Raw genomic sequence first — 25,786 nt, 5'->3', positions numbered from 1 at the left:
CGATGACGTTACATCTACATATATTTTGAAGTTTTGACATTAACAATAATTTTAATAGTGAATCATTAAAATTAGCATTTAGAATAAAAGAGCATTAGCAGATATTTCAAATTAAGATTTTAATCTAAAAGTTGCATTCGAATGGAAATAAAATAGAACTACGCAGAAAAAAATTCTTATAAGTTGAAATTTCCCTGAGTTCCTGCGCAGTTTAGCACGCACCCCCTTCCCCATCTAGGTCCAATTCAAACAATATGCAGTTTACAAAAACAGAACTCAAAATAAATACGTAAAAAGGAACTGATGAAACGAAAACAATTTAAAAACCTAAAAACAAGCAGCAACCAATGCCTAAGGAAATTGAAGAATATTGATAATATTTTCATTTTTACATTAAATGTTATGGTCTTATTACACAGTGCAACTTTAGTTGCGGCAACTTCCTGCAACTTCTCCGCCCACTCACAGGGTCTAGAGAACTCTGATTGGATAATACCTGCAACGAGGTGCAATTATTGCATGCAATTGTTGGCGACATCGAGCAATTTTTTCCTGTAGAAATACATGGAGTTGCAGGAAAAAGTTGCAGATGGTTTACCGTGTAATAAGACCTTCAGACTTTTTAAGCCCCAGCTGTATACTTAAGTTGAATTTTTTCCAATGCAGTTGAAAAAGAGATACCGGATGCGTTAAAACATTCTCATTTTACTGTAAAGAAGTCTTCAAAAAACTGTTTTATAAGTGATGAATAAGTAGTTTATTTGTTTCCTACGTCATTAATATTTTTACACCAGTGAGACTTTAGACAAAAGCCAATTATGCTAACTATTATGAATTTTTAGCAATAGTAATAAGGTTAGAAGCACTTTTATAAAAAGTTACTTTCAACCTATATTAAAATCGCCGACTGATTGAATTATGTTGATAGACGAGTTCTGATCGTGATTTATTTTTGATTTTTTGGATGCATAATTGACATATAGCTGTAAAAATGAAAATATTTTAATGTCCCAAATTTATAAATAGCCGAAGCCATGAAGTCATACACGAAAACTGAAACATACATTTTTTTGAAACATAGTCATAAAAATATTTGTGAATTTCTAAAAATACAAACGAGAATACATTAAGTTTACTCAACACAAAAAGTAGCTCAAGGCATTGAACAACATTTCTGGATGCAATTAATATTTTTTCAAAAGCCATTTAAGTTTGTAGGATGTGATTAAAAACAACTTTCTTAGTAAATGTATCTGATATTTACATTCATAGCCTAAAACACAATTTAGTTTTTATGTACTAAAAATATGAGTTTCATATTAAACTATTCAAACATGTCAGGAATAATGAAATTTAAATTTAAACACAGCTTTTAACGTGATGAAATCATTGTAATACTACTACAAATGAATTTGATATTAATACATAAATTGTACGGTAATAATATTACTAGTAGATCTTGTGTAGTAGTACGAATATGACAGAAGTTGAATTTCAGACTTTTTCCGCTGCGGCATCATTTCGGCTGAGTCCAAAGGTCAGTCGCCGTTTGGGAAAGATGAAAAGGCATGGTCATTCTTTCAAAAATCATTCCTTTTTACGAAGAAACCTCAAATCGAATCAATAGAAGGTCCTCTCGTTTCTTCCTAGACATTAAGAGATGAGAATAAAGTTTGGCAGAGGAGCTGCTTCAATGTCCTAGATGTGCTAGGTCCACGAGAAAAAATGCGCGCGAGTCCACATAGTCAATAAAGTCTTTGTCTCCAATTAAGTATTCAAAGGCACAAAAGGCAGGAGCAGACGTGTCGTCTGTTAGAGGCGGTTTCTGTGGTTCGGAGCCGCGAGCAGGACTCCTTGGTACAGGATGCCGTTCACTTCCATGCTGACCATCAGGGAACCGTCAGACTGCGTTCTGCCGTCTGGACCTGCATGGGAAAGATAATCAAATGATTAATTCAAAATTGCAGATACAACAGAGAGTTATTGAGCAAATCACGAACTGCTTATTATTCTCACTTGCCAGGAGGTAGTGTCCGATCCTTTTACACTTATTTATTTGTTTTTTTCGTTGATAATACATTTCTCCTCGCGCTCGGTTGAATGAAATTTGGCGATTAATATGAAAATTCGGATTGCGAAAACATCTTTTCAATGCAACTTGACAGCATTCAAATAAAAAGGATCCATCGCCAGACGCAGATGTTTTTTTTTTTTTTTTTTTATTACTTTCATGCTGAATTCTCTCTATCTAGACTAGTTAGACTTTCGAATCTCTATCTACGAGTCAAAAAGTGTCATTAAATTAAGCCAAGCTCCATTTTTCACACGTGCATGCTTGAAAACTAAACCAGAAGTAAGTCAGCATAGGTGATGTGAGACACTTATCACAAGTTTACCGAACAGTTATTACCAGGTGTGATGGAATGACATGGGTTACTCGCCACTGGCGGGAGATTTTTCGTATGAGGCAAAAGTATTTTAAATTAATTTGCTTTTACTATTTACAAATCGCATCGACCAGTAGTATCCGGATTAATAAAAGAGCATATAAATAAAATTTTAAGTCCTAGTCGTCCATTTTTACCTACTTCATGTAATACGCTGATTCGAGTCTAAATTATGCAGAAAACTTTTCTTAATCTACTTGAATTACATTTAAATGCCTAAGCAGCAAGGCCAAACAAAGATAGAGGTGGTCGTTAAGCCAAAAAGGTTTTCGGGGCCCCCTTGTAGTCAAACCTTGAAATTTTAGCCATTGGCTAGAACAATTTTCGCCCTTTGGTGCCCCATATGCTTCACCCCAGTTGGTTTATTTAGTTCTTAGGTCCTGCTTAGCTGAACACTTTTTTAAAAAATCTGGTGCCGATGGCGCCTAAGTTTCATATCCTAATTTCAAAATTTCGACCTATCCTTAGCAAAAAAACTCAGGCAGAAAAAGAAACACTAGTTAATTTTTCTGAACTACGTCTATGCACTAATTTGGATCTGTCTGTTCTAAGGAAATGACTAACCTCTGTTGCTGGTGATCTTGATGTGCGTGCTGGGCATCCCCGACCGAGACAACCTGTCCTCTTCGATCTTGGGGCGCTTGCTACTCGAGTTGTGGTGGTGGCTGTCCGGATCCCTCAGAAGACCCATCGGAGGTTTGTGGTCCGCGCCGCCATTGTTGGTGGTGCTGCTGTTGTTGTTCCGCGACACTTCCAGGTTGAGGGCCTGCTCCTGGGGCATCGCCAGAGGGTTGGGGGTGGACGGGACACTATTGCAATTGTCATCTTCACCTGCAACACAAAATTCAGAGGTTGTAGTGATGTCGGGTACTGTCACGAAATACAGCTGGCGTTCAGTTTTCTGAACTGTTTGGCACTTGGGACCAGGAGTGTGCGTGAACGGGGGGGGGGGGGGGGGAGAAGGGACACTTGTTGGCCCGAGCCTGAAGAGGGCCCAATATTTTTAAAACTAGACGTAAAACATAAGGGTAAACAATATGGAGAGGAGTCCGGAAAAGTCACTTGTGACGGGCCCCAAAATTTATGTGCACGCCCCTGCTTGGGACGACGTAATGGGATCATAAATTTGAATTGGAATTGTTTCAATAAAAGACATGGAGGGTTGGGAGTGGCAATCTGTTCTCAAAAAATTTTGGGCGTTCGTGAGTTAGTGGTTCGAAAAATCGAGCATCAACTGTACTTGACCTAGCTAGCACAATAAAGGCAGGAAGAATTAAATGTCAACAGGGAAGAAATTTGTAACTATAACTGAACTGTTTCTCCAAAGAGAACTAAATAGTCATTCATTTTTGTCAACAAAAAGTTGAGTTGGCTCAGACAAACCTTGGCTCAAGTAACCTTGATGAAGCAAACTTTCTTGAGAAATCTCGGTAACCAAATGTTGATTTGGTTCAACCAAACCTTGCTCAAGAAACCTTGACAAACCAAAGTTTCCTGAGCAATCTTGGCTGTTTGCAGGGAGAAAAAATTTAATTTCCAAGAGCAATATTGGTTTGGAGAAATTAATTTTTTCTGCCTGCAATCAGCAGAAATAATTCATTAAAAGTAGTTAATTTTTTGTGATTAAAAAAAGAAAACTGAACCTTCTTCCCCCTATTTTTCTCTTTATTTTGAACACAAGATTGACATGAAAACCATAAAACTTTATGCTTCATGTATCTAAAATCGTGAAAACTACACAGGTAAAGTTTTCCAAAGAAAAAAAAATCTTGGCCAAGTGGTGGGTCTATCAAGCAATAAATTTGCATGTAAATCATGTTTTCCATCAGCGAAATTTAAACAATAATGTTCGAGGCTTATAATAGAACGTTTTGTAGAGCAGCGGGATATCAGCGAAGCTTCTGACATACGATTCCAAAAGATAAAAAGAATAATAACCAATGGTGAAATACAAAAATAATACACAGCACTGAGTAGCACATAATTATCTCATATCTCTAAAGTAATTAAAATGGCGATGTATATAAACGTGAACGAAATGCAGAAAAGAACATTTTTCAGGGGAGGGAATAGAAGAAATAGAATTAACGGCGTTCAGATTGGCCGAATAATCGTAGAAAGTGGGGAGGGGGCAGACGAGAAAGAGTGAGAGAGAGAAAAAAGTATAAAACCAAACCCGCCTTCTCCATTTAATGAAACGCAGTTTCAATTACTTCTTTTACCGGGGCCCAACTTTCACCGAAGATTAGTCATCAATTAACAGAACTATTTTGTTGGCCAGCTTTTCCATGTATAATCCAGAACAAATTCGGCTCCATTCATCACTCGCACTGCCCGAGCAACAGGATGCAGGTTTCCCCTGAGTATGACATAAAATAAATTGGGTGCACGACAGGCTCTGGGCTCTCATTTTTCAATTATCAATCATACCGCAAGGAATCCCTTACTAACTTCACTCAGAAGCGACAGATGGCGCTACGTCTCCGCACGAGCGGAAGGAAAAAGAAACTCGATTCCGAGCAAGGAGGTAAACTTTTCATAAAAAAGTGAATCTTCGGCAGAGCAGAGCAAAAATTTTCCACCCCCGCTCCCGCTTCCTTTCTTTCTCAATCTATTCTCTCCTTCGTAGAACATTAAAAGAAAAAAAAAACATTAAAAAAATTAATTTGAATTTTTAAATTTTGAATTCAAATTATGTTTTTCGCAGTCACGAGTTGCGACAGGACCCTACTCATTGGTTACTACTCTACTCACTTGTTTCTAGACACGGCTCTTGTCCCTCCAAGTCTACCCTCCTGTTGAACGGTGACGTGTATATTAGTTGTGTATGTGCAGGCTTTTGTGTGTGTGTAGACCTGTGTGTATGTACGTTGGCGTGTGTGTATGTGTGTGAGTGCGTATGTGTATGAGCGTGCGTGTGTCTAGGACATGGACGCCACCGACCAGGAGCGGCTACCGGAGGAAGGAGCCGCGCCTGCAGGTGGCGGTGGGGGTTGAAAAAGGCACGGAACATCAAAGACGGTCAAATGAGAACAATAAGCAATCGTGATTGCTCAAAAAAAAAAAAAAAAAAAAAAAAAGATAATATGATATAATTGACATGATCACATGATTTAATTGTGCTGCATTCCATGACTTTAAATATGTATTTTTAGTGCACTGATTTTTATTTTTTTTTAATGGGAACAAGTACTCAAGTACCTTTGTTCGAAATAATTCTTCTTTAATTCTTACTTTTCAAAAGGAATTTTTGTCTGTTTCTTTATTTTTTTTTCTTATGAATTCTTCGACACGTTCCTACAGCAGTCAAGTATAGTAAATACGTAACTCGTTGAAGACCCGTCAAACTTCCCTCCGTATCAGCAATTGATAACCCCTGATCTGTGGAAATCTCGCCAAGACGCGTCATTATCGCCAAACTGACACTATCTGGCATCTCTTTTTCGAAGTCCCCCTCCCTCCTTTTTGCCAAGACCGCCAATTTATGGTGCCATTTCAATTTGCATTCTGTTTCATTTCTTCTGTTTTAAGTTGAAGAAATGTTGCCTTCATCGCACCAGAAGTATGATTTCAAAAAATTAAAACCGGATTCTTAAGGCAGCGGTTCCCCACCAGTGGGCCGCGGCCCACAAGTGGGTCTCGAACAGCGTGTTACTACACTGATCGAGAATCTGAACCAAGATAAATCTTTGAGTATTAATATCTGTTTTTTTGCGAAAATCCACTCATTAGATATAGTACCATCACTCAGGAACTCTCCCTGGCTCATCGCCAATAAGGAATTTCAGGATTAAGAATTTTCGATTTTCTTAGGAACTTTCCCCTATAATTGGAGATGAAATCTAATGATTCAGAAACTTCTTTAATGAAATTTGCCAAAGAAACTATAGTATTAGCTTCAAGCTAAATATGCTCCTACTTTGCTAAACTGGCATGACTAACTAGTGAATTGATGCACTTGAGAGGCTTTTCGACAACCTACATACTTGAATGAGGCTTTTTCTTTGAAGCCAAAAAAAAAAAAAATAATAATAATAATATTGAAATGCATTGAATGTTGCGAATTATTTGAGACTAGAACTACCCAGTTTCAATCTAGATATCAACTCCCTCGTAGGGAAAAACAACGCCAAAAATTCCATGGAGCTTTAAATTAAATGACTTGTTTTTGAGTTTCCTTACAGCTATGGCAGCTAAGTGAATGTAATAAAGCTATTTTCTTACTTAAAAATCATTTTGAACATAGTTCTTGTTCAGTATATTTATATATGTGGTGCAACATAAGGGGAGAAGGGGATTAAGATCTCCTGTCTTTAACGAGTTTCAGTCCTAATACGGTGTATATTATTTACTCTTAAGGACAGTTATGAACAGATGTCTCCCCCCCTCCTCCCAGAGAGTAAATTGTGTCTGTGCAAGCAATGTATAGTTGTTAGTGGGCCTCAATCGTGTTTTCTGCAAAACAGGTGGGCCGCACAATCAAAAAGGTTGAGAACCGCTGTCTTAAGGGATTGCTTGAAACGTGTGCCATAAAGAAATAAAAATGTATTGAGGTCGTCAACACTCTCTAAATGTTGGTGACACAGCTTTCTTCACAGTTTTATTTATTCACTTGGTATAGACAGAGAGAATGAAATCCTTGCAAACTGACTGGCTGCAGCGTAATTAGAAAAAGTCACTCGTTTATAACCTAAGAACGTTTATAGCCAAGAACCTTCTTTTGTATCCTCTTTATCCTCTTATTTGGGGAAGCAGTGCACCCCAAATTGCCAGTCTACTTGGGACACGACAACAACAACATCCGATTTTGTGCATATTTGTCGGAACTCAGCATATTTTCATATTAAAATACGCTTTGAAGAGAATAGGGCTCCCGCACTTTTCTTTTTAGAAATTAAATCCTGTTTCTAACCAAACACTTGTATTTTCATAGTTACACTGTATCAACTGGCATAAAATTGAAGAAAAACTCCTGAAGTACTATGTTGGGAAAAATGAAGAAACATTGAATATAAAACATGTTAAAAATGTATTTTTAACCCAGTTCAACTTGCTACTAAGAGTCACTTTGAATCATGTGTGAAACGTCATGTACTATAAATTAATTTGCAAAAAAATACTGGCGATTTGAACGGGGGAAAAACTTAAAATGTTTAAGAGTTCCCACTTTTACTTCACAACATCACAGGACATTTATTGATTGACAGTGTAGGACGAGAGATTTCAACAGGTTCACTTCAACATCAGACAGCCATTTGCAAATAGTCAACTTCAGACAGATTAGATGACTTTATTTTTTCCTTGGAAATGGGTCTGCGTAAATGGCCTTATAAGCCTTTTGTGGGGCCTAGAGCGATCCTCTGATGTGTCATCCAATCTTTCATGTGCCACCACTAAGACGCGAATGGCAATGGCACAGAGAATTTTGACACCCAATTTAATTTGGTGAGGTGCTTGAGTCAAATATTCGTTCAAGAAACCTTTAACGTGTCAGAATCATGTGGCATGTGAATTGACGAGTTTCGGCATCTCGAAAATCTATTGACTTAACTACTTGGACCACGGGTTTAGAACCCACGACCAAAAGCATACAAGTTCAATGCCTAACCACTATACGTTACCTAGCCGACACATATAGTTTACTGCTTTTAACTTTGAAATGAAACTTGACAGAAAACTGATATTGTTATAACCTTGCATCAGAGTTCAGCGTTGGACCATTTGCAATTCTTTTGAAGTCAAATATACTAGAAAATACAAAGTGGTATGAAGAACACAAATGGTTCAAATTTATCCTAAATGCAAAATGTTACCCTCCCTGCACTGCTAAATTTCTATGCAGAAAGGTAGAAACAACAGTACAACGTGCAAAACTGGAAGATAAGTCATTTTATGATGCACCATCCCTTTTAGTTTGTTTTTCAGCATTTCGTGCGATTACTTCACGGAGCCTGTTTATGTAAAAGACAAGAATTATTACTCATAGAAGATGGACTGAAAACAAACTTTGACGAACCGAAAATGAGCATCATCCATCAGATTCTATCTCCTGATAGTAGCCGAATGGTGATGAGTTCGTCATTTTTAATATCACTTGGCGATGGCATAAATCCGGCCATTTTTTCCGCAGATTTGCAGAGACGCCTTCATTATTACCCCTCGTTCTAATAGACTACAAACGAGCGAGAGAAAAATCGCCCTCTCTAATGGCGCGATTGTTATAACGGATCTCTCGACAAAAAGCGTTCTAAAGAAAGTCGTTCCGGCCCACTCGCAGTCGTCGTTTTTAATTAACGACCCATTGTCGCGGAAATCAGTGCGAGGACCCGGCAAAGACATTTAGCCATCATATAACCGGATTCGGCCATCTATCAGATGCCGAGCTTTCAGAAGGCATCTAAACAGCCTGTGCCGAGCGCGCGAGAGAAAAGCGAAAAACAACTTTATCAGATGACGCGGATGCCTTTAATCAAGCATTCATGAATTTATCTGGCTCATTTTCAGCTCGTTCATAGGCCCAAACACCTCCTAAATGGCTTGGCGCTAACGATCGAACGATTGGAATAACCCCCGTATCGATTCAGTTTTCACACAAGACGACGACCCTCCCGCAATGCTCTTAGTAAAAATCCAAAAATTAAAATTCCACTCCGCGGGGTTTCTATTGGGCGCCCCCCTACCGCCGCCCCATGCCTCTGGTACACTCTTCCTCATCTATTAATAAGAAATGCCAATATTTATGTGCCTAATTAGATAACTTTATAAACCCGTATCGCGCGCATGTTAATCAAGAATAACAATATATTTTCGTCACTGCGTAGTTCCATTAATCCTGTTGGCGTCAAGAAAGGGAAAGCACAAGTAGAAAATTAATGATCGTTTAATGCACAAAATTAGAGAAGAGATAATTATATTTTTCTTCAAGTGTGTATGCGCGTTTGCCTCTCATTTGAATACTGGCGGCGGGCGCACGGCTAATTTCTAATTAAATTTTCCCGAATTTTCATATATCTAATTACATATTTCTGAAAAGCGAGCGTTTCGCAGTGGCGTCGGATGTGTGGGGATATAGCTTTCGCATTTGGGATGGATCAGTGCACTGCAGGTTACGGTTACAGCGAAAAGAAGAATATAAATGCTACGCAAAACTTCTGCAGACATTTTTCGGATCCGCTTTTATTTTTACCTTTTCGCTTTTAATCAACAGTCATAATTCCGCCCAATCAAGTCATTAGGATCAACGGATATCATCACCATGACGACCGATTCCGACTGTGGCGACTCGGAGTGCGAGTGTGTGCGGCCTGAAAAAAGCGGCCCGTCTGCTTTTCCATCTTCATTAGAACGGTTTCCTTCCCATAACTGACCGTGGTCAGACCAAAACCGAAAGTTTATAAAGCTTTTTCCGTAGTTTTTTTTTTTTTTTTTTTTGACAAAAACTTTAGCAGCGCACATTTCTAAGACTAATAATGGTACAAAAGCGACATTTTTTTAAAACAAATTTAAATGAATCTAAGATATTCTATGTACACTCCTCCTGACGCTTGAACGATATTACATCTGTACTCAAACTGCAATACACGCTTTTGCATGTTCTTCACAGAAGCAATTACTGCAATGATCCAATTTTCAGTTCGTCAAGATTAGCACGTACGAGGGTTAACACGATGCCCTTCACATGTCCCGATAGGGACAAATCACATGGTGTTAGGTCTAGTGAACTAGGTGGCCAATCATTAATTGCTAAATAACCTCTCATGAAATACACCGCCAGCTCAGTCGATTCCAGCCGAGGACTGCAGTTTCGTGCTTATTAGCACTCATCAACCCGGTATAGGAGTACTGAAGGCAAGGCAGGTACCTGCCTTGCCTTCAATATTCGAGTTGAACCGAACCATTGTTTCGGTCGCCTGTCTGGTCAGTGCTAATTCTGTATTAGCTACCAGATTGTTTGGCACTCTAGGCTTCCGTAAGAGGTTTTCCACCTCCAGCTCAGTCACTCCTATGCCGGGCTGATGAGTGCTAATAAGCACGAAACTGGAGTCCTCGGCTGGAATTAACTGAGCTGGCGGTGTATTTCATGTATTTCTGCCTTAGCCCTGGCTATAGGGTGGTAACTTACTGAATAAATAACCTCTCGTTTGGCCATTATTTTGACTAACTGAATAATAAATAAGTGGGACACACATGATAACACGTACAGACATCTAGCGGTAGCCAACTTTACAGCTCCTTCTTTCATTCTGGCTCCACCAGACAGCTATTGGTCCATTATTCCCAAACTGGTAGCCATGTGAAGCTCCACTATTCTTTTTGAATCATCCTATAAAAAACATCCAGGCACGCACAGCGAAGGAGAGTTTGGGGGTCGACTCACCAGAGCTTCGTTTTTAAGGCCACATTGTCAATCCAAGTATGGGAGTTTAAATACAAATAAGGGCTGCTATGACCCCCCCCCCCCAAACACAAACAGAGAGGTAAATTCTGGCTGCTCTAATGGGACCTCATTCTAAATTTAAATGGAAAAAAAAATCTACTGCACTACCTATCGGAGGATGAGTTTTACTTTCCTCATGCATTTTCAGTGTTCATCAAAGGATTAGAAGTTTCATAAAACCTGTATGTGCCTTTTTTCTTCAAAAAGCTATGGGAAAAAAATGTATACAAAATATTTTAGCACAAATGGAGCGTCTAACAAGTGGTTCCATCTTTTAATGATTCCAGAATTCTTTAAATTTCGTTTTGTTTTATAGCCGCAAACAAGCATTACAATAAGGCGTAAACCAGGAACCAACCTAAACACATCTCAAAAAACCCATTCGACTTGTTCTAAGAGTCTATTTTATCCATAATTATATTTACGTGCAAAAATCGTTTTTAGAATAGAATAATTTAGGCAGCAAAATAAAGTGTTGCCACTAAAGAAATAACAGCCGAAAAAATATATATATAAATTTCAAACAATCATTGCTGCAGACGATGAATTAGTTTGTTCATGTAGTTTAACGAATTTTCAAAATTAAAAACCAACTGTCGGCAGAGACAATATTTCAAAAGGTTTTCAATTATTCCTAGCAAAATAATACTTATGAGATCAATTATCTTCAAATTTGAGGATGTTATTGCTCACATCACGCAAGTTTACGAATTTCGTGATTTCCATTCCATCACTTCACAAGGCATTTCACTGCATTAAGCTTTGATTTATTTAGGCGTTAACCATCATTAAATAAATACGCATACCTCATTTAATAATATTCTTGAAAACACTTAACAAAAATGTGTTATCATTTATTCTAATGCAAAGCACAATACCAACCTTGGGCTTATTAAAAATACATACGTGCATTTCATTCCGGTACGTTTATAAGAATTTCTTCGGTGTTTTTTTTTATCTCCTTCGAACAACACATTTATATTTCAATGAATTACGAGCGAACTAGCAAAATCAATAACGGTAATGAGTAGACATTAATAATCGGCGGAAAAAAAAATCACATACTGTTTAATAAGAAATGGATCTTTAAAATCATTGGAGAGAGTAATTATTTAAACAGGTAATAAAGCGAAGCAAATTATGGGCATCAAAGCGAATTGCGTTCATCGAGAAATTTCTTTTTCGAAAAATAAAATCCTAAGTATAATAAAATTATCATAAACGTAATTATGCGCCGAGATGTCCTGGGTATAATTATGCTCATCCTTTGTCATTTTTACTTTTCCATTTGTCATATTTAATCTTCCTATCTGGGGCGGGCGGGACGGAAGGTTCGAAATAGCACGGCGCGAAATGATGCACAAGCGAATTTAAAATATCGCTTTCAAAAACAAACACCCGATCAATCGGAATAGGAAAGTTTAAATTCCGATAAAATCAGCTAACCAAATAATGAGTGTGATTAAAAACCATATTATACAAAAGTACATAGAAGTCGAGAAATTATGAAAAGTTTTGATGAATTAACACTACCGATTATCCAATAAAAACGAAAAATAGAATACTTCATACACTATTGCATTAGTATCCCCCCCCCCCCCCAGATGAAGTTTCCAAATAATTTCTCCTAGAAAGTTCCCAGGGAAGATAAGTTCGACGTCTTTTGGACGAATTGATAAATAAAAAATGTTTACCCTTGTGATTTGTATTGCTTATTCACCAAAACAGAGGAACCGATAAGTAATAAATACATTTTTAGTAAATGAAATTTTTATTTGTCACCACAACTACAGTAAATTTTGAATCCATGTCAAAAATTCGAATATTTAGCTTTTTTTTAATGATTAGCGATCAAAGCCTAATACATTTGGAGCAGAAGTCTTTCTTCTCATTTTTTTTTTCAAATCTTTTAGTTGCAAATTATCATGACCATGCTGTACTCGTTAGAAATAAAATAGCTTTTATAATTATTTTTTTTTATTTTTACCAAAGGCGATATGAAAACAAACTGAGCGTTTTTACTTATTTACGCAAATTCAAGCTAACTCACTATTAGTTACCAACAGAAAGAAACAACAAGAAACAACACAAGAAACAGCATAGTTATTGCACAAATATTGCAAGGAGTTACAGACCCGTGTTTCGGGGTTTCAATGAACCTTTTTTTTTTCGATGCAGAAAAGCGTTAGCTTTAAGATGTAAAGTCAAACTTTACATGAAGTTCTTGCTTTTCTGCAATGAAAAAAATTTTCCTTGAAATCCTGAAGCATGCGTTCGCTACTTATTACAAAATTTGTGCATTAAGTAGATTGCTTCTTATGGAAACTTCAAAAATAAAGGGAAATTTAATGGCTGAATGTCTGGTGGTTATGGTGGTCGCAGCAACCCACGGTAGTTCATTAAATTTTTCAGGGTTTGTTTCAGCAGTGCGGTTTTGAATAACCATGTTGCAGAATTACACCTTTTATGCGGAAATCCACTGGAATATACTCGCTCCATATTGCACCTTTTGATTTTTCTTTATTTCGATTGCTACAACATTTTCTCTGAGACAAAAAAAAAAAAAAAAAAAAAAAACTTATGACTCGTATCCAAAACGCCATCTTCAAACACTGTGATCCAAAACCAATTGATTTTGAAGTCACCTGGGATTGAAAATCAGCACACTAGATGACAAAAGGCTATTGAGATAACGAAACATTATTCATTAAAGTTAAAAATTTGTAAAAAAAAAATACTTGTTAGAAAAAAAAAACAGTACAGTGTGCGCTTATATGAATCACGTTTGTTCTAAACAGCTTTGACTCAATAAAGCGACTGATTCAATAAAGCGGCTAATTCAATTAAGCTGGATTTTGTTCTGTTTTTGGCATTTTGATTCATTAAGCGGTTGATTCAATTACTCACTGACTCAATTAACCGACGTTCTCTGTATTATTTCCTAGCGTGAACTAATTATTGAAATGAGAAAATATTATCCGGGCGCAAACCGTCTTTTTAAATTTTTGGTTTCAAAAAGTGATTAACCTGTAAAAACTTGACCATTTTTTGGTCCACATCAGATTGAGTTTTCAGGACTCTACTGTACTATTAAAACAATATATTGTTTCTCTGATTATAAATTAATATATGGTGACAAAATTGCCCATCATGGCATTACTTGAATCCAAATTTAATTTTTGGGATTACAAGTAGAGGATTTTTTAAAAGGGTGGATCCTAGTACTTCAGATTTTGAATGGGTCATTACCGGAAAGTGAGGGTCAAAGGGCAATTTGAAAGCTCAAATGTGTGGTCTGGGGGCGAATCAATTTTTCAGCATATGAAGTTCCCAAACTAGTTTTAGGTTATATTTGTCACTAAAGGGTGACCATGTGACCCCTACAAATCCCCCCCCCCTCTCTGAAACCGCCTGACTCTTTATCAAACACGCACAGGCTGCCTGTTGGAAACTCATTGTTTGGAAAGATAGAGTCAAAACGATTGTAAAATGTTATAAATAAATTCGTTATTTAGTCTTACTATTAAAATGGACAAAAAAAAAAAGAAAAAAGAATGAATCCCAAGTCTTAAATACTCTGTCGGTTCAAATAGAAATAATTTCGAAACAAATTTACCGAAACAGCAACTATTTTGCAGCAAAAATATCAACCCGCTCACTTCCAAGCGATAGTGATCGCGCGCAACAGGTTGATCCGACAAAAAGCCCGGTCGAACGTTATTTTTCATCAGGCGCGAGAAAAAGTCGGCAAAAGAGCCTTTTCGAAAAAACTGGTCGAAGTCAAAGTAATGAGCAAATAGAGCCATTATCGCTTGATTTATGGAGCGCCGGCTCTTGTTTTTATTATTCAAAGACCTGTCAGGTGATGTTATAGTTATCCAATTGGAAATGAGGATTTGGAAACGTCACACGGGGAGCTTTCGTAATTGAGTCTTTGCTTTAGAAAAAACAAATCAACAGGTATCTCTATAAGAAGAATGTAATAGCATCAGATATGAGGATTGCATTGCTTTTATAACAGCATACTTGGAAAGAACAGTAGAATAAAATCCTATACAATGCTTTTGCCGACTATGAGTGACTAAAAAGCATTCACCTCCTTTGTCAAAGTCGTCAATTCCACAAGATTTCAAACATCTTTTGCACAAACACAGCAAGTTTTAGGTCGAATCAGTTCAAATAGTGTTAATATCCGATACAAATCCATTTTGAGATGTCATCCCATCTTAGTTTACAAACATTTCTGAGTGAAAATAAAATCAACTAAGTTTAAATTTGTACAAATTTTCATTAAAAAAATGCAGTCATTGTATAAAACTTGAAAAGTTTTTTTTTGAGCTGGTATTGTCAAAAAATGTTTGAAATCGAAATAAATAAAACAGCGAATTCATTTTTTTTCGATAGAATACAGGAAGTAATATTTTTTCATTAAATAAAGAAATTTTGTACTGAAACTTGTGCAAATCAATCAGATAGGGGACAACCCAATGAAAATTCCCGCGCTGCTATACCCACAAACAGATTTTCTTATTTATAATAACTAAAGAGAATACCAGACAAAATTATAGCTATGCTTCACAACTCCAGATTAAAAGGAGAAGGAAAGAGTAGTTTAATACGTTGGGCTGCTGAACTATTTAAGATGGAGAGAAACGAAAAGAAGCGTTGTTTGGCATTTTTTCAGATAATATTTTACTTTAAAAACATATGCATGTTTCCAGCGTTTTACAAGTTTAATTTTTTTTTCAAACATAATTCAGAATGCTTTTTAATACATACTCGTTTTTAGTTTATAAAAATCTTAGGAAAAACAATGGCTAACTTAATTGAAACTTTTTTTACTCGAAAATAGAAAAACCGACTGCATGAAGTTTTTATAAGTAATTATATCCCGAAAGAAGATTAATAGAAGCTATTTAAAAATGCAACAGGCTGAGCTATGGCAACAAAAAAGTTTTTACCTTAAAAAATGTACATATAGTTGTATTTATCCTATTTCCAAGAAAGATGCGATTATTTTTGCCTTAAAGCATGCAATTTTTACCAAGTTTGGCAAAACCTATCGGATAATCCTCCCTAAAAAGATTCAAAACATGTCTAAAAAATTTGGACGGAGAAAACTTTGTGCATTATACATTAACTTAATGCAAAGTAAAGACAATATCTATTCATAATAAACATTAGAACAAAAGACGTGAAAATCGCGTCACTTAATTTTTTTCGCCATTTTCATTTTTTAGCTCGTGGGGAATCTAGGCAAGAAAAACGCAGAAGCAGGATAATCTCTTATTAAACTTTTATTCATCTACACAAAGAAGTTGTTAACAGCTTTGCATACTAATTACCTAAAATGTCTCAAAAGTTCCCAACAGTTTGAAAAAGAGCGCCGGCAAAAAAGATGAAAAAAAGACATAAAGCTTGATGAAAAATCAAAAAGCAAGGGGGATGAAATTGATCTCGGGTTATTTTTCGATAATTTTCTTTCGCCTTTAACAATAGGCATGATTCCGTGAATGCCTATTTCTATAATCCCCAATTCAATTAACTTTTTGCAACCCCCAACAAAGGCCCACTCTTCTTATGTGGAGATGTACACGCCGCAAGGGGGGAGTGACTTTATAATGATAAAGAGCGAACAGGGCAACAAGTTGCAAAAGGTGCAAGCACTTTCAGAAAACTTTCCTTTTTTATCTTTCCATTCCTTTCTGAGCTTCATTTTCTTCATATCATCTAAGATTTGCAACGAGAAAGCAGTTTACAAGCCAAAGTTATTAATAAAAAAAAAAGACATTTTTTTTTTATTTGTTCTTTTTTTTTTCTTTTTAAATTTGGCAAGAAATGTGTTTTAATCGACTGGAAATTTATATTACTAATAATTATAAATAGTCACACATTTTTTAACACTTTTTACTTCCTCTTACAAAAAGGAAGAATTGTATTCGCGAAAAATTTTTCACTCAAAAATTGACTTAATTTCCATTTTGCTCACCCCCGAATGAATATTGAGGTTTTTTTTCGACTCGATAAGTGCCTAAGAACGTATAGGCACGCGAAATATCCATTTTGACGATTCCCGAGTTAGTTACAACGAGTTTTCTCGTGACGTCTGTATGTACGTATGTGCGTATGTATGTCGCATAACTCAAAAAGTGTGTCCTAGAAAGTTGAAAATTGGTACGTAGACTCCTAGTGGGGTCTAGTTCTGCACCTCCCCTTTTGGTTGCATTCGGGTGTTTCTAAGGGGGTCTTTCCCCTTTTGGAGGGGAAATCATTGTTAATTTCGATGTAAAATCAAGTGGTGTTACAGTTTGACGGACACTTGGCGATATATCGCCAGTCTTTTGTCGCCAGCTTGGCGACAAATTTGTCGATTATTTTTAAATCTAGTTTCAATTTGGCCACTGTTAGTGATATTTAGAGAATAAACTATTGAATCACATTTAAATTACTAATAATGGGAAAATGACATTAAATTGGAATAAAAGGAAGTCATGTGAGGCACACATCAGCTCGTTTAATATGCTAAACAAATATTAATATTACAGATTTGCATATGGAGAGGATATGGGAACTGTTCACATGCGTCCCTAAGATGTGTTCACAAGTGCCCTCAGAACTAACTTTCAAGAAAAGAGAATTCTCAATTTAATTACAAAAATTTATAGTGTCATAAATTTACTTGAATGTTCATATAATGGATCGCAATAATTAAATTTAGCTTAATAGGAAGTTTTAAATATGGTTTCACGAGAAAAAGAATGCCACCACAGAAACATAAAATGGCTTATTACTCTAAAAGTTTGACCAAATGGTAGAACTGGTACTGTCATTAATTGAGATTTTTTAAAGATTTTCTGCTTGAAATCATCTTAGTTAAGCATATCATGTTTACATGTGCCCCCCCCCCACATTACCCTATGTATAAAACATTAGGTATCTAAAAAAATAAAATATCAACTCAAAGTTTTTTGCTATTAAAAAATATTTATTTGCACGTGCTATGGGTGTGACTTTTTCTATCACACCCGCAACAAGTAAAAAGCTTTATTTTTAGTGGAAAAAATTTTCAGTAAAAAAAAATTTGTGAAATATTAAATGCAATGCACCCTATGTAAAAAACATTCGGTATCTGAACATAAAATATCAACTTAAATTTTCTGTACTTAATAAGGATTTGTACGTGTTGCAGGTGTGACTTTATGTCACACCCTCAAAACGTGAAAAAAAAAAAAAAAAAAAAAAAAAAAAAAAGACTTTTTTTCAGTAATATTTTTTGTGGGAATATTAAGGCTTTTGTTTTTTATCGTTTTTTTTTATCTTGTTATCCATATTTTTTAAAAATATTTTCAAAGGAAAGTTGGTAAAAATTGAGACTGCAAATTTTCCGTCTCATTAACGAAAAAAATAAAAGTTGCTAGGGAGAGAAAAAAGCAATCAAACCGAATCAGTTAAACGAATGAAATGTTGTCCTTTAATTAGCCGGATATCGCAAGATGCTTGGCGAAGCTCTGCCATAGTGTTTTGTATTTAAAAAAAAAATATTCACGTAAAAATCTTTATTTGTGACAAATTTTCAGCAATATTTTCTGTGGAATATTAAGCTTTCTTTCGTGCTTTTTTTTTTAATTTTTTCTTGTTACTATTTTTTTAAAAATAATTTTAAAGGAAAGTTGGCAAAAATTGAGACAACAAATTTTTCCTCTCATTAGCGGGGAAAAAAAGCAAAGTTGCTTATGTCACATCCGTGAGAAGTAAAAATCTTTATTTGCTTGCGACTTATTTTCAGCAATATTTTTTTCTGTGGACTACGTGCTTTTTTTTTAAAATAATTTTAAAGGAAAGTTGATAAAAATTGAGACAACAAATTTTTCCTCTCTTTAGCGAAAAAAAAAGTAAAGTTGCTTATGTCACACCCATGACAAGTAAAAATCTTTATTTGTTTGCGACTTATTTTCAGCAATGTTTTCTGTGGACTACGTGCTTTTTTTTTTTTTTTTTTAATAATTTTAAAGGAAAGTTAGGCAAAAATTGAGACAACAAATATTTCCTCTCATTAGCGAAAAAAAAAAAGTAAAGTTGCTGGGAAGAGAAAAAAAAAACAATTAAACAAAATCAATTAAACGAATGAAATGTTGTCCTTTCCAAACCCGGATATCGCAAGCTGCTTGGCGAAGCTCTGCCAAAAATGGTATAAAGTATAAAGGACGGCGAGACCACCAGTGGAAGGAGTGACAGTCACGAAGACATCGGCTACCCCCGGGACCTGCTAATTCTTTTTTGGTGCTATTTTATTCCGTTAAGAATATTTTCTCTTTACCAGATCCGTGATTTCCAATGACGACGTTTCTTAATGTTGCAAAATAATAATTGTTTCTCTCAGTCATTCCAATCTGACTTATTCCTTTTCTTTCTTTTTTTTTCCTGCTTGGAAGCTAAGAGCATATTAAATCTGAACGCGTGGTCCACAGAAATTTTATCACGTTTATAGAGAGGGGGAGAGTGGGGGGGGGGGGGAGCATCAAAGGGTTGGTGGAATAAAGAAGGAACTGAAAACGAAGAAGGCTTAATGGAGGACCCATTCATTCGCCTTTAACGCAGACATAATCGTGACTAGCCATTTTGTATTTAATTTTCTTGCTCATGTGAAGGACAATTCAGTGATTAAAACATTAGTGCTTACCACAAAGAAATAAAAACGTGCAACATTTTGCGTTCGCAGCATCGGTTGTTTATTCGACTGATAATTAAATGCAAAATTTCTTGATAGTTGAATTTTGCATCGGTGGATACAGATACACAGTAGCGGATTTAAGGGGGAAGCCTTCTCAAAGTCATAAATTAATTTAACTATTTCGTATATTATTTTTAGTTGATTTCTCAATATGTTTTTCTTTCTTACATTTATTTAAAAAGAACATAAAACATACAAGATAAATTTGATTCAATGTCCAAAAAAGTCTAAAAATAATTAACTGAAGGATTATTTAGGATAACTACATTGTCATCTAACTAGTCATTTTAACTAGTAAAATAAAAATCGCATTTGCTTGTAAGGATTTTTACAACAAGATTAAAATGAAAAAAAAAAAAAACTTTCTAAAATAAGTCCTAGCTAATGAAAAGTACAAGTCAATATTGTTCAAATTTTTATTCCTCATTCAAAATGGTTTTCTCTGCGCGGTTCCTTAAAATTTTGAACTCCAAGATCTCCTTGAGTTTCTAATTTTTTAAAGCAAAGTACTATAGATTTTACTTTATTTCACTGAAACAAACAAAAAGTATACAGTTGTCAACTCACAAAGAGTATAACTTTGAAACGTCTTCGAATGGAGAGCGAAAACAAATTGCCGAAAGTGAGATAAAGGGAAAGGAAAAAAATCTCTATCACGGTGAAGATCTCGACTTCTTCAGTATCGAAAATTTTGTTATTTTTTAAGAAACCCCCTTCTCTTCTTAGCTGAACTCTATACACATTTAGAGGAAAGTTTAAAACTAAAGAACTGGTTCTGGTGCTACTTGATTTATGAATGGACATTCGAATCTCTATCTAGATGAAAGAGTTTTCTATATAAATTTTCATGTTCCACTCACCTGTTTACTTATGTCTTCCCCCAACAAAAAATTCTTTCTAAAACTTGTTCGTGAAACCTTTGTAACTCTTCTCTCCTCTCCATCTTATAAATCAGTGCATTATTAATATGTGTTTACATTGTTGAAGTTATTCCGCGGGGGTGGGGGACAAAACGATAAGTAATCGCAAAGGTAAAAAAGCCGATGACCTACTGGCAGAGGACAGGTCTCCTGACGTTAGTTGCAGCCGGGAGGCACAACCTTTAAAAATAGATAGGAATAGAAGTGTAGTATTCCCGACTTTAGATTTATTGCGTGAATAGTAAAATTAATATTTTGTAGCTAGTTGGAAGACAAAGGGGTCATCGGTTAACGCACAAAGTTCTGAGACGAGGGTAGAAAGAGATGTGCGCATAAATTAAGGACAGACAGATTTGAAGTGTATCATGTTAAGACAGAAATAAACACTAAAACATAGAATAAATTACAGAAAATTATGTACTTCCATTAAAAATAAATAATTCATAACGTTAGGAGTCGTGTCTTTTTCAAGCTATCTAGCCATTACCACTTAGCTAACCACCCCCCCCCCTTAAAAAAATTAAAAAAAAAAAAAAGATGATGATAGTTCATAATCTTATGAGCAATGGCTTTTTACGGTCATCTAGCAAGTACCAATTTTCTGGAGAAAAAAAAAGTTGATAATTCATAATATTATGAACAGTGTAGTGTTTTACTACCGTCTAGCATTTACCACTTCACTGACAAAAAGTTATTTAAAAAAATCTTAATGTTAAGACTCGAGTACTTTTATAGACCAGGCAAACACATAAATAAAATATTATGACAGTAATTCATAATGTTATTAATTAGCGGTGTTCAACCATCTAGTATTTACCACTTAGCTAATAAAAAAAATGAAGTAAGGGAGACCGGGGCAAGATGACGAATTCCTTATTTTTTCCGTTTCCCCCCAGTTAACAGCATCTATTGCATACTATAAGGTCTCCTATCCGCTGTTCGTTCAGCAATAGTATAGAGATGCTGAAATCGCCATATTTGTGTTAGTTCTGAAGTTCTGATTGTTCACCGTTGCCACGATCTAACTTTTGTGCATTTGTAAATAAGCTCTGCTGCAGATACAGATAAGTTATATCATGTCTCTTTAGTATTTATGAGTAACTTAGTTTAAATACTACCTATTACCATGAATAAATGTCAATTAATCGCCTTCTTTTATGGCAATGGAGAAGAATCCGTTCAAACAGGCAGTCCGGGGCAAGATGACGAGCTCGTCATCTTGCCCCGTGTTTCGGAAATTATTAAATTAACTATGTTGTCCATTTTATTAAATCCTGTAAACGCTTATTTGTCTGTGTGTTTGTTCACGCGACCTTGCGTTTCTATCTCCTCTGAGGTTAAAGGATGCATTGAATCAAAGGAGGTGTCGTTCGAAAGCCGGTAACCAGAGGCTATTTATAAACTAGTTGACCAAATGACTAGTTGGCTGAATTAAACTAAGCAAAGAATCTCCTGCTCTGTTGATTATTGACAATCATAAATCTCGCATAACTTTGCAGGCTATCTTATATTGCAGTGAAAAAAACATTATCATGCAGTTGGGTTGCCACCCCACACATCTCATCGTCTCTAGCTCCTGATGCGTCATTTCTCTGCCAATTAAAAACCTACTATAGCCAATCATGTGACAACTTTATGGTCATTCATCTGGGAAAAACTATCACAGACAAAAAAATTGGTGGGCTTTTGAGCACCGCTTACTTCAAGCCAGCTACAGTTGGAAATGACGAAAAAGGGTTTAAAGAATGAGGGATCAAGACTCATTATTCTCTTGTTTTTAGCGGACTATGATGTTGTTGGCGATTAAACTGAGAATAATAGCGCTAATCCTCAGACCTTGGGGGTGGAAATGCAAAATTAAAACCCTCCAGACAAAACAGAAGTTATGGCAAATGCCGATTCCGATGCACCAAAGAAGCCTGTTAGTGTTTCTGATTTCAATGCATTGCCTAAAGCAACACAATGTGAGGAAAAAAAAAAAGCAGAAAACTGAGCTCAAACATTCTTACAAGCACACCCATCAAAGAAATGTCAGAACATGGAGCAAAGCGGAAGGACAAAAAAGATTATTTAAAAAAAGAGGGAAAATAAGCTCGTATAGCTAAAAAGGGAGTAAAAAAACTGAAACTAAGTTCCTTTAGGTCCAAGTTTATTAGGTTCAATTCATGTCAAGCAATTCAGTTGCATCAACTTCAAAAAATGGTGTTATAAGATGCCCTGCTTGTAAAGAGGAATATTGTGACCCTCCAACAGAAGAACGGACCCAGTGCTGTAGAAGTCAAGAGTGGTGGCATAAGGCATGTTCCAGTTATGAAAATGGCACTTTTACTTGTGTCTATTGTTCGCTGCACAACTTAACACTTCAACATTACGCTCCAATGGGTTGCGCTTGATTTGATACTTTGTAAGCTGTAAAAACAGTTATCATTTTTAAAACTAGGTAACATATTCAAAACATAAAATGTGTTCAACTTTTCAACGTTGTCATCTTGCCCCTAGGTCAAAGTCATCTTGCCCCAGTACTGGGGCAAGATGACGATTTGTTAAGGTCATGAAAAAATAAAAATATCCTTCGTTATTTTTATTTGAAAAATTAAATGGTAATATATTTAATACTACAAAGGACTACTCTAACAGCTCATGTGAAATTAATTTTACTATCCTTAAAAATGAATTAATATACAACAAAAATTGTTAACATAGTCATCTTGCCCCGGTCTCCCCTAAGACATTTTACGAAAAACTGAACGAGCTATCTCATGCAATCAGATTTTAAATCAGAAATGTTTTTAAGCTTATATTTATTTCGACAGTAAATTCTGTGATTCACAACAAATCATCCGTAATAGGAAACATTTTCAAAGTAGTGTTATTCAGAAAAGTGCAGTAAAAATGACTCAGAAAGCGCTGATTAAGTAGCCGACTTGTTGTTACCAGAGCAGAACTGCTAGAGCTCAAGGATACAAGCGCATAAAATACCAGAAATGGTCAAGGAAGCAATAAAAGACAGCAAAAACTGCCCAGTGGCCATCAGAATGCTTCCATTCTTGCCGAACTTTCCGATCAAGAAGAAATTCCTTAATTACGAGCCATTTCAGCGATAGCACTTTAATATTGGATATAATCTCCCACCAAAACAAGTGTTGTTTGTTGTGCCCCATAACAGAAATGTCTTGGGGCCCTTAACAAGTGGGATTTGATCTAGTCATGGGGCCATCCCTGGTAGTATCCTTCCATGGTAATCGCTTCGTTGTTAAACCATTTGAGGACGAAGGCCGTTACGATTTCTGAGAGCCAGAATGCGGTGGGGGGAAAACGAAAGGCATAAAAAGGTGGAAAGAGAGACGCATAAAATCGGCATAAATAATTCCTAACTTTTCCTTGGAAACAGGGACTGACTTTGTGCCTTTTTATTTACTTTTTTCTTCCCAAACAGAAGAGCCACCAATGGATGAAAGCTGTGATTGTTATGGCCACGGGACGATTACGTATTGTTCTGCAGACCGGAATAATAATAAAAAATACGCTTTAAATTAGCTGGCACGAAAAGGGATTTTTACGTTTATGTCTTCGATTTATGTGTCAGTGATGATAAGGTTATAAATAAGCTTCTTATTTATGTAGTTATATATATACAGATCTTTCCTCTATTCCTCCTACGGCACGAAATTTCATTTCTTATGAGTCCCGGTAATAGCCAAATAAAAGTATTATAACTGTCTCGATCGGAGTTTATGAGTACCATGCACGACTGGGTCGAAATGTGCGCGGCTTTTCTTTCTTTATATCGTTATTAGGCTGTTTAATGTTTTTTTAACAGAGCACGGTTGTTATGCAGATCGAGGACCCTTCTTCTTTTTCTTCCCTCGTGGAACAATGCGCTTTTACTCAGTCTTAATCCGGGCGCCATTTGGACAATCGTTTGGGTTTGAATCCTCGCGATTATCATCCCTCTTTTATACGAGCAGATGAAAGAATAAGTGGGTTATTAAACTGCTACCTGTCACACATAAAAGTAAACAATTTCATATTTAAGACGCTCTTTTACACAATAAGCAACACCTTCGTGTAGTTAAAAGGAGAAAAAAAAACTCCTTTTTGTTCCTCTAAGATTTCCCAGTGTTATTTTCTCGGAGTGCCGGCTTAGGAATGGATTTATTTTTATTATTCTTTTAAGGCTAGCAAAAATTTATCTGGATTAAAATAAAGTTTGTTTAATATTACATAGGTGTTTCAAAAAGTAAGGAAACAAGAGCTCTGGCGAGTGTGCAACTTCTCTGTATGAATAAAAGTCACGCTGACGATAACGACTTTCAGACGGTGCCGGCGGATGTAGCTGGGTGTCAACAAGACAAATTGTGGCTACGTTGACGGAAACATGTTTCAACATTGAAATAAGTGTGATACAGATTTTGCGGTGGGAGGCACTGGTCCACCCAACCTTGCAGTCCCGACCTCGCTCCAAGTGATTTCCATCTCTTTGGATCTTTAAAGAAACACTTGGGAGGTCAGTATTTCAGAACCGATGCTGCAGTTCAGAAAACCGTCATGACTGATTTCGTACCCTTGACGATGATTTTCTCCTTGCCAATTTCTATGACTTGTTGTATCGCTGTAACAAATGTTTTGATAAGTATGGTGACTATGTAGAGAAGTAATCTCTATCTTTGCCTCCTTAAGATTAATATATTTTTGTAATTCATGAATAAATTTTTATACTGCATGAACTTGTTACCTTATTTTTTGAAACCCCTCGTACATACACAGGGTGTCCCAAAACGAACGCATAAACTCTGCAAAGCTAGATTCCTCGTTGAGAGTGCATAAAAACTGCACAAAGAAGCGTTCCTGTACGAGTACGTTCTTTAGTTCACGAGAAAAATAAGAAAACAAAGTAACAATGAAATGTTAAAAAAAAATTTAAGAAAAAGTACATCTGAAAGATCGTATCCTACAAAGAGATGTTAAAAGTTATTTAAGAAACAGTGCATCTGAAAAGCGTTTAACCAGAATGTTTTTTGCTTAAAAAAAATACTTTAGTAGTAGTTTTGACATTATGTAATACAGTGGCCGCCGCTAATATAAATCACGTTTGTTCTACAGTGCCGGTAAAAAAAAATTGCATCACCCTCGCATTTTCACAACAATGGGATTATGTGAGAAGTTTTGGTCGACCGATTAACGATGAATGTATGTGAAATTCTGCAAAACTTATGAAATAAACATTTAACAGCAGGGAATCCGATAATTG

The 25,786-nt window shown here is 35.9% G+C and overlaps 1 protein-coding gene across 1 annotated transcript in view; it reads right to left on the bottom strand.

Annotated features, from left to right (window-relative positions):
* Positions 1-1,587: 1,587 nt before the first annotated feature.
* LOC129224974 (protein dead ringer homolog) overlaps positions 1,588-25,786 on the bottom strand; it is a 163,526-nt gene continuing 139,327 nt past the window's right edge. The window contains exons 6-7 of the mRNA XM_054859522.1: positions 3,012-3,278; positions 1,588-1,919 (exon numbers count right to left, since the gene is read on the bottom strand). Coding sequence (XP_054715497.1) covers positions 1,813-1,919; positions 3,012-3,278 — 374 coding nt within the window. The 3' untranslated portion in view covers positions 1,588-1,812. The remainder of the gene's footprint in view (positions 1,920-3,011; positions 3,279-25,786) is intronic.

Source organism: Uloborus diversus, chromosome 6 (assembly GCF_026930045.1).
Source record: "Uloborus diversus isolate 005 chromosome 6, Udiv.v.3.1, whole genome shotgun sequence".
NCBI classification, from domain to species: Eukaryota; Metazoa; Arthropoda; class Arachnida; order Araneae; family Uloboridae; genus Uloborus; species Uloborus diversus.
This window is presented reverse-complemented; position numbering and strand designations above follow the sequence as displayed.